General features: G+C 23.3%; 2 protein-coding genes across 2 annotated transcripts; one reads left to right on the forward strand and one right to left on the reverse strand.

Moving 5' to 3' along the window:
- Positions 1-2,662: 2,662 nt before the first annotated feature.
- OCT59_019782 (uncharacterized protein) lies at positions 2,663-4,596 on the forward strand (the record flags this gene model as incomplete). The annotated part of the gene is made up of 4 exons (XM_025317302.2): positions 2,663-2,695; positions 2,890-3,056; positions 3,357-3,555; positions 3,656-4,596. The coding sequence occupies exons 2-4, from the start codon at positions 2,931-2,933 to the stop codon at positions 4,594-4,596; spliced, it is 1,266 nt and encodes a 421-aa protein (XP_025178572.1). The 5' UTR covers positions 2,663-2,695; positions 2,890-2,930.
- A 133-nt stretch (positions 4,597-4,729) lies between these two features.
- Positions 4,730-7,557, reverse strand: OCT59_019783 (uncharacterized protein). The gene is made up of 5 exons (XM_066143781.1): positions 7,023-7,557; positions 6,294-6,604; positions 6,011-6,189; positions 5,489-5,730; positions 4,730-5,282 (listed from the first exon to the last, which is right to left on the reverse strand). Exons 1-5 carry the CDS (start codon positions 7,296-7,298, stop codon positions 5,040-5,042), a joined length of 1,251 nt encoding a protein of 416 aa, XP_066005499.1. The 5' UTR covers positions 7,299-7,557; the 3' UTR covers positions 4,730-5,039.
- Positions 7,558-10,484: the final 2,927 nt, after the last annotated feature.

A 10,484-nucleotide genomic window follows, 5' to 3' on the forward strand; every position in this document is an offset into this window, starting at 1 on the left:
TAAGTTAATTTTTTTTATGGAATTTTTTTTTTTTTTGATTTGAGAATATTACTAATATTTTCTTTTTTTTAAAAAAAAATGGTTTGGACTTTAGTCTGAAGAACTTTGAATTGTAAAATGAACAGATGTTTTGTTTATTTGTTCATTTTTTTTAATTTGAAAATGGTCTCTAATATTCTTTCTTTTTTTAAAAATAATTTTGAACTAGACTTTAAATTCTTTTTTATTTTTGTTAATCTTAGTGTAGTAATTTCATTTGGTTTTCCTTTATTTTTCTTAATTTTTGATAAGGTAGTTTTGTTTATAATGTAATTCATTAATTATTCTTTAATAACTTTATTTGAAATGTAATTACTTTTGATCTTCTATTTTTTCATTAATTATTCTTAATGGCTTTATTATAGATATAATTACTTATGATTCTTTTAACTCTTTATATAACAGATTCATTTAAAACTTTTTATTTTTTATATTCTGAAGATAATTATTTCATCAGTTTCATAGTATAATTTTATAATAACAATAAAATTTACTTGATATACAGTTAAAATAGATATAAAAGGAATAGTAACTTTATGATGTATACATTTGTCAGTTTGTGTAGGCTAAAAAATTGTATAAGCTCAAATTCGGTAAGGTGAAAGGTAAGAAAAATCAAAATTATTTCTTTTTATTTTTATAATTTGATTTCTATATCTGATAATAAAGTTATCATTCATTTTACTTACAATAAAAAATTATATATAATCACACCAAATCGAAATTTTACATAGATGTGAATCATGTGACTGTACATGTAAAGCCTTACTATAAGCACACCTCTCCATAGTTACACCATTTGGTGGTCCCAAAGGATGTGACTGTAGAGGGGGATGACTGTATATAAAACCCACTTTACAATGATTTTCTTTTGCATCCTTTTTAGTTTTAATCTTTTATTTAATAGTGATTTCTCTAGAATTATATTTTGATTTGTACTTTTTAATAGTTATACCTTTAGTACAATTGGTACAATAGCTAATGGATTATTTTTTAAATGTTGATGCAGATTATCAAACAAGACAATATAGGTTTGTTGTTCTTCATCATAAAATCTTTAACTCCATAATGGATTATTTAAAATTTTACTTAATGTTTGATATTCAATAGTATCTCAAAAAATACATTTGTAAATATTTTTATTACTACAATAATAAATATATCCTTTAAAAATATCAAAAAACTGATGCTCAGTACAAACAAAAAATACTAATTGGCGACCTCTCTTTTTGAACTCATTTGAAAGTTTGCAATGAATTAAATAGCTAATTATATTAAGTAGATGAATTTGATTTTTTAAATATATAATATTTATAAATTTGGTTTAAATTTTATATGTATGTGTATAGCAATACACTCTCTATATTATGTTATATGTAAAAGTCAAAATTAGTATTTTAAACCCTTTTTAGCTTTATAAGTAAAGTATAAAGCAGGCAAAAATATGCATAAAAAATATATTTAAAAGTTTTATAATAATAAGTACATAAGATTTATTCAAAAAAATGAAATTTATAATATCATGTGATTATACAGTAAATGATTTAGCAAATTTACTATATGATAATTTTGAAAAAAGGGAGGTGCATTATAATATCTCTGATGTAAATTATTATTTTCTTATAAATATATGAATTTATTATTAAATATATAAAAAATTTATCACACCTGTGATGCATTGCACCCTTTTTTGTCACCTGTGCCACACCTTCCCTTTTCATTTTTTATATGTATTCTGGGGGACTTGGAAATTTTCAGTTGTAAAATATCTATTTTTCACATCCAAGTTAAATGTCATAAATGTCGCATGTTTAATTTTGCCCGGCATTACGTAATTTTGCCCAGGATGCGATGCATCGCAGGTGCAACAAAAAACAAAACCCATTTTTTTTATACAAGAAAAATATAGTTATTTTTTTTTAATTATTTATTTTTGATTCAATATAAATAATTTTTTACTTTAGAAAAATATTTAATTTTTAACCATTTTATATGGAATTTATATAATTCATTATTGGTTGTTGAGAATAAATTATATTCATTATTTGTAATGTAATTTAATGCTTAATTTTTATAAATGCTTAATATCTATCATTAGGTAGGATTTTTTGATTTCGAAATTATTTAAAATTATTTTCAATTTTAATCGGGATTATTATAAAAATTTTAATTATTTTAATTATTTCTAATATTTGAAAATTTCCTTTTATAACTAATAAAGTCTTGAAATTTTTTTTAAAAAAAAGAGAATCACTCGAATCACTCCCTAATCTAGGTAAAATTTACAAATTCCGTTTAAAAAGAACAAAAGTTTGTTATTATAAGTAATAAACGATTTCCCTGAATAACATGAATAACATAATAAATGCCGGCTTTAAGAAGCAGATCAGACTGACATCATTGAAAATTAAATTTTTTTTGCGGAATAATAAACGGTTATTATTATTTATATTATATTTTAAATTAATTTTTTTTTAAAAAAAAATTTTTTTTTTGTGCATATTTATGCTTTGACCTTTTTTTTTACTTTAAAAAAAGTCGGTAATTTATTTACCAAAAAAAATCGCCGGTACCAAATATTCATAAGCAAATATTGTATACAACCAACAAAAGCGAAAATTTAATTTTTTGAAAAAATAAAACGAAACTTTTAATGGTAAACCCATAACAAAAATTTTTCCTTTCTTCATACTTGTTCTTATTCATTTAAGTTGTTATTAAAACTACTACTTAAGCCTCCGACTATATATCTCAATATTTTATCTCGCACTTTTTTTGTACATATTTTCTCACCCTCTCGTTTATTTGGTTGCAACTTCCTTGGTAACGAAACATAAAAAAAAAAAAAAGTTATATAACGAAAAAAAAAATAAAATATAGTTTGATAAAAAATGTCTTTCAAGGTTAGAAGTGGCTTTGAGTTCACCCTATTGAACTACAATAACCTTTCAACTAAGGTTTACAGTCCTCCTTTTGCTACTTCCCTTGATACGTTTTGGCAACTAAAGTTCAAGCCGGTATGTGTTTTCGATTCTACTTATATCTTGTGCATTACAATTTGTTCATAGTTTAAACAATTACCAAAACGAAACGAGCGAAACTTGTAAAAATAAAGTAATATTGAAACGAATTACTGCGGTATAGTAAAAATAACGAATTATCAATATTTATTAATGATTCCCTATTAGTTTTGGATGTTTAATTATCAATTTTATTATTTTATAACTTTTATTTTATACATTAATGTTAAAAATTCTTTTTTATTAACAAAAAATTTAATTCCCGTTAATTTTTCCTATTTATATTGATTACAAAAGACATCTAAAGGAAATCCAGAATATTGCTCCGTATATCTCGTCGCCATTCCAAGTCATGAAGAAGGTGGTACGACATCAGCATGGACAAATCGTGCAACATATTCTGCTGACATATATATTAAACACCCAGAAACTTTAAATGAAATAAAGAAAGCAACTTTAGATACAACAAAATTTTCTGCTATCAAACCATTAAGAGGTAATTATTTTATTATTGTTGTTGTTATTTTTTTTGATTTGTTTCGCTACATTTTTTATACGCTAATAATCTTTCGCTTTTACCTTTTTATTATGATCAGGTTGGAATAGATTTTGCAAAAAAACTTTGCTTCCTTCTGACCAAATAATACTTGGTATAGAATTTGATAAAACTGAATTCGGTACTCCTGATGAGAAACCAAGATTTCCTGGTAATGGTAAACCTTTTCCAGATGATCTGGTGACAGCCTGGGCAGATCAATTGAATAAACCAGAATACGCCGATGTAGAATTTAAAGTACAAGGTCAATCAATTTATGCAAACACAACCATACTAATGCGGCGGTCCGAATATTTTCAAAGAATGTTTGTAGGAAGATGGGTGGAATCAATTACATATAATCAAGGCGAAGAAGAACAAGCACAACAACAACAGCGGCAACAAGTTCCAACACCTGAGGAGGATGATGATACTGATATGGACAGTAACGCTTCTGGGAGTTCAGGGATCAATAATTCCATATCATCTCATAAACGAAGAAGAGTCTCCGATTCCGAGAGTGACGATGAAGACGATGATCGTTCTGTACGATCGATATGTTCATCCTTACCTATAAGGTCAAAACGAATTGTAATTGATGTTACAGATTTTCATCCAGATACATTTCTTGAAATGTTACGATTTCTGTACACGAATCGGGTGTCATTTGGAACAAGAGAGTCTCCAACGTCTCCTACAAATCTTTTTAAGATTGCGGACAAATATTTAATAGAGAATTTACAACAACATGCAAAAGTAAAATTATTTCGAGGATTGAATATGAACAATGCAGCCGAATTCTTATTCAGTACAGCATGGCAATATGATGAATTGAGAGATCACGTGATGAATTATGTTGTACAGAACTTCCAAATCGTATGTAAGACACCTGGATTTAAGAGTATTACTTCTAACCCTTCTAATTATCCCCAATTTCATAATTTAATTACTGAGATTTTGCGCAAAGTATTCGCAGATGACGATTCAGATTATAGCGATTAATCGAATCAACGATTTCTAGATTTTATTATGTTAATTTGAAAAATGAAAAAAAAAGGCTAGGAATTTCGATATTTGTGGTTGGAATTATAGCTTTATATTATTAGATGTTTTTTTTTCTTTTTCCTTTTTTCTTAATAATTTTTAAAGCATTTGCATTCATTCATTCGTTTTTATTATAAATTTTTTTTTATTAATGAGGATGTGAATAATAAGAATTCACAGACAAGTAATTCATATTTAGAAGGAAAAAAATAATTGTTTCCGGTAAATTATCAAGCTGCAGTATTCTTTCTTTCTTTCTTTTTATTTATAAATTCCTTTGCTGAGTGAGCTTGATACGGTTGTTACAAAAATTGTATTTCATTTTTTTTTATTATTAATTTTTTTCTGTCCGATATTTTGTATATTTTTTTTTATATATTATATATATATATTACATTTTCTTACATTTCCATTTGATGGTCATCATTATAATGATTATTTTGGTTAGCGTTGAAATCTTCCCACTCATCGGCATCGGCATCATCATCGTCATCATCATCATAAACCTCATTAGCATCATCATCACCATCATCCTCTTCTGCATCTGATGTAAGTGAAGGCTTTACGTGGGCGTTAATGGTTTGTAAGAGTTCTTGTGTATGTTGTAAGATGCCTTCATCATCCGAACCAATTTTATGATGTAACTAGACAGTTTTTTTTTTTTGTGTTATAATAGCAAAGATGTGAAGGAAAAAGAAAAGTACGTGCGTATTAATTGAATTATGAATTTTAGAGAAATGATCAAATAATTAGAAATTAATTAAAGAAAAAAAAACAAAACATGTGAAAAAAAAGAAAATTTAATGAATAAAAAAAATTAAAAGAATTTATTTAAAAAATAAAATATTACCTTTTCATAATTGATTAAACAATCACGAGCATCTTCCCAATGTGTTAAACGATCTTGTTCATTTTGAGAATCTTGACCCATAAGAAAATAACACAAACCATATAAATACCATAAATCAAATACTTCATCATTTTCTTTTTGTAAAATTTCGAGTACATTTAAAGCTTTCGTATATTGAGAAAGTTCAATTAATAATTTTACAAGGGAAATACGTGATTCATATGAAGGTATTGAAGAATGCCCTAAAGAAGTGAGAATAGATAGAATAGATAAGAGATTTTAGTATTTAGGAATATTTACAAGGGGAATATTTAAAAGGGGAAAATTTAAAAGGAAATTTTACAAGAGTAATAATATTTACAAGAGTAATAAATATTTACAAGAGTAATATTTACAAGAGTAATATTTACAAGAGTAATATTTACAAGAGTAATAAATATTTACAAGAGTAATATTTACAAGAGTAATATTTACAAAAGGAAATTTTACAAGAGTATAAATATTTTAAATAAATCTGGATACCTGGATCTAAATTTATCCATAGATCAAGACTCTTTTCTAAAGCAATTTTAGCATCATCATTTCTTTGTTGAGATAATCTAACAGAAGCTAATAATTGATAAACTTCAGGATTTAAAAGATCTAATTCTAAAGCTTTATTTAAATATTCTTCACATTTTTGTTCCGCATCAACTTCGAAACTATAAAAAAAAAAAAAAATTATTAAAAAAAAAATTTTTTTAATTAAAAATTTTAAAAATTTTAAAAAAAAAAATTAAAAAGATATATGTGCTTATATAATTACCAACAATCAGTTAAATAAATTTCAGTCATTGAACATAATGCATTAGAAATTTTTCGATTTAATTGATTTTGTTTATTTGATTCATTTGATTCATTTGATTCATCATCTTGTAAATCTTGTAATGAAGAATTTGTTGTTGTTGTTGTTGTTGTTGTTGTTATTGTTTTAGATGAATTATCATATTCTGATATCATTAAATTTACACCATTTTGAAAATAAGAAATTGCTTCTAAACCACAAGATAATTGACCCATATACATATATTTTGAATAACCATTATTTGGATTTATTGAAATGGCTTTAGAGAAATGCTAAAAAAAAAAGATTGAAATAAAATAAAATAAAAAAAAAAGTTAAAATAAAGTTGAAATAAAATAAAAGTTGAAATAAAATTGAAATAAAATAAAAGTTGAAATAAAATTGAGATAAAATAAAAGTTGAAATAAAATTGAGATAAATTGAAATAAAATAATAAAATAAAATTGAAATAAAATAATAAAATAAAATTGAAATAAAATAATAAAATAAAATTGAAATAAAATAATAAAATAAAATTGAAATAAAATAATAAAATAAAATTGAAATAAAATAATAAAATAAAATTGAAATAAAATAATAAAATAAAATTGAAATAAAATAATAAAATAAAATTGAAATCAATAAATAAATAAAATAAATTAAAATTCAATCAAAATCAAAATCAATCAATCAATCAATCAATTAACATACCTCTCTTGCTTCATCAAACATTTCCAATTCAATTTCAATCATACCTAAAATTTCCAAAACTTTTAAATTATCATTTTCTAAACTTAAAGCTTTTTTAGAGAATTGTAAAGCTAATTGATAATCACAAGTATCTATTAATGAAGAAATTTTTTTTAATAAATCTGATACATTATAAGATACTTTATTATTATTATTATTATTATTATTATTTTCAGTTAAATTATTTAAATTATTTAAATTATAAATATTTTTTTTATTTATGGTATCTTCTTCCATTTTTTATTGTTGCTGATTTTTTTTTAAAAAATGAAAAGTCTGAAATGTCATTAAAAATAGTATGAGAAATAGTATGAAAAAAAAAAAAATTTTTTTTTCGATCTTTTTTTTTTATCGTTTATTTTTTTTTTGATTGTAACACAAGATGAGTGATGACGTGAAAATTCTGTTGAAAAATTACATATTTTATCATGTGATTCGATCAAACTCTACTTTTTCAATAAACAACACCTTTTTTTTTCAAAAAATCAAAAATTTCAAAAAAAAAAAAAAATACCATGCTAAAATACTTATTTTTATTTAAGAAATTATTTAAAAGAAATAAAATGGGAAAATATTTTTAGAATATTCCAAAATCTTTTTTTTATTTACTTACAATCATTCTAAAAGAATATAAAGAAAAACATTGAAAAAAAAGTTCTAATTGAATGATGATAATAAGTCCATTCATTGCATTGCATAATAAAAACGATTAAGACTTTCAGCCCAAATTACAAAAAGTTTTTGTTCACCCAACATTTTTGGGTAAAATAAAGAGATTTCTTTCAGTCATAAGTTAATGACGCATTTACCGCATGAATGATCCTACTTTCAATGAGAATAAAAAAGGTAAATTAAATAACAATGGACTTTCCCGACATAGTTTGGATAAAATTTTCAACAAGATACCAACTTTTTATTAATTTTATTTTTCTTTTTAAAGAAAAATACTAGAATTGTCAAATAGGAAAAATTATATTCTTTTTTCCGTTTATGAAATCATTCTTTATAAAGAAATTTATATATAAATAAGTAAAATATATATCCTTTATAAAGTTCTTTTTGCCCGTATGTGTATGTACTTATTCATGTATGTATGCGTACGCAATGTCGAAAGCTTATGATATACTTGACTTGAAATGTAACCTAATAAATGATTGGTATGTTAATTGAATGATTTAAATGACGATTAAATCGGTGGTTTGCGTCCGTGTAATCTGTTAAATAATATAAATTATCACGGGAAATCAAAAAAAAAAAAATTTTTAATTTTTTTTTTCTTTTTTTCTTTTTTTTGGCGTAAAAAATTGATAATGGATGAATGGGTTGGACTAAAAATATAATCTAAGCCTTAAAAAAAAAATTTCAATTTTTTTTAAAAAAAACAAAATAGTTATAAATGGTTATTTTAATAATGAAAAAAATTTTTAAGAAAAAAAATATATATATATATATATTTTCTCGCGCCATATGGTTTTTGTTCGATCCTTTTTTATCTTTTTGTTGTTCATCGGGATAATACCGAAATAAGAAGAACAAATCAACAAATTACAACAAATTACAACTTATCATAAAATATCAGGGAAAAAAAAAAAATTTTTTTTTAAAAAATCATTATTTTGTACAATGTTAAAAAAAAAACTTTGTGCACATAAATTGATGAAATAGATTAATGACATTTTAATTCGCCATTGTTCACTACTTTCTCACTATATCCAATTATAGGATAAAATCTATCCAATAAAAAGTAATGATTAACTAAGCCAGTAACCAAATTATCATTCAAGAGAGCAACACAGCCATATACCAATTATATACATGAATAATAACCATATAAAGAGAAATTTTTTGCCATCAAACCTTATTTACTCATTTATAATTTTTTTACCTAATAAACTTTATTATCAAATCACAAATAACTCGGGTATCGCCAATCTAGGTTACAAAGTCTCACCTAGATACGACCGTTATACTTACTTTCTTTGTATGAAATTAAAATTCAAAAAATTTTTTTTTTTTTTCGATGAGTTTCGATAATTTAACAAAAATTTTTTAATAAATTGGCGGGAGAAATGGGTAACTTGAATATGGTAACACTGAATATCTAAAAAGGAGGGCGGGCAAAGTTAAAATGCCAGATTCGAAACAAGTAATATTATATGAATTTTTATCAACAAAACTGCTAGACAGCCCTTAAAGTACGGTAATCTTATTACGGGTAAACTTATTCAGTATAGCCCTAATAGCCCAATATTAATATATCTCTGATTCGCTGCTGCTTCTTGCGTTCTTGTTTGTTTACTATTTACATTTTGAAATGCAAACAATGTTATTTCCATTTAAAACAATATATAATATATTTTAAACTTTTTATCTTTTTAAAAGTCAGTGCTCTTTTAAACAGGATCGAAAATCGGATAATCTTGACTAATTATTTTACATTAGGTATGACCATGTATCATGTATGACCGGGTTAGAATTCCTAAACCTAAACCAGTAAAAGTGGTAAAACCATACATATAATAACAAATCTTAAAAATTATTAAGTGTTTCTTATTATAGTATAATTGTTATAAAATCAAAATTCTTATTATAGTATAATTGTTGTAAAATAAAAATTTTTTTATAGTAAAATAAATTTTTTTTATTTTTATGCTATTTTTATAAATATATATGTAATAAATAATAATAATATGTAATAATAATAATAATAATAAATAATAATAAATAAATTCAATCCTTGGAAATTTTTTTTTATATATAAATTTTTATTTATTTATTTATTTATTTTTTTATTTATTTATATATATTTATTGTTTATTGTTAAAAAAGAACAATAGCTTTATAAAACAAGTATTATTTTTTTACCATCCACGAGTTTTTAATATTCTTTAAAAGAATTTTTTTTTTTTATCACAAAAAAGTTTTTATTTTAGGAAAATAAAAATCAAGTTTTTTTATTTTTTTTATTTTTTTTTATTTTTTTATCGAAAAAAAAAAATCCTTTTTCTTTCATCTTTTTTTAATACGTTTACTTGTTTAAATGGTTAAGGTTAAAAACATTTAAGCATACGCATGAGAATTTTTTTCAGAAAATAAAGATAATTAGACATGTTTTTTTTTTTATTTGTTTTTTATTTTTTTCGCCTACATTTTTTCAATAAATATAACATATATATTTATTTTTTTTATATATAACATGAAACCGAACAGACTTTTTTTTTAAAGTTTTTCTTTCCATTTATGAATGAAATGCGCATTTACAAATTTGATTGGGTAAATCAACATTAATTATCGATCATTATGTAACAACGATAAGGTTTATTACACGTAACTCCTCTTGATTAAACAAAAAAAATGACAGATGACAGACCGCAGCATACGAACAAAAAATATGCAAAAATATTTAAATTCCTTCTCCTAAAA

The sequence above is a fragment of the Rhizophagus irregularis genome, chromosome 29 (assembly GCF_026210795.1).
Source record: "Rhizophagus irregularis chromosome 29, complete sequence".
Taxonomy (NCBI): Eukaryota; Fungi; Glomeromycota; class Glomeromycetes; order Glomerales; family Glomeraceae; genus Rhizophagus; species Rhizophagus irregularis.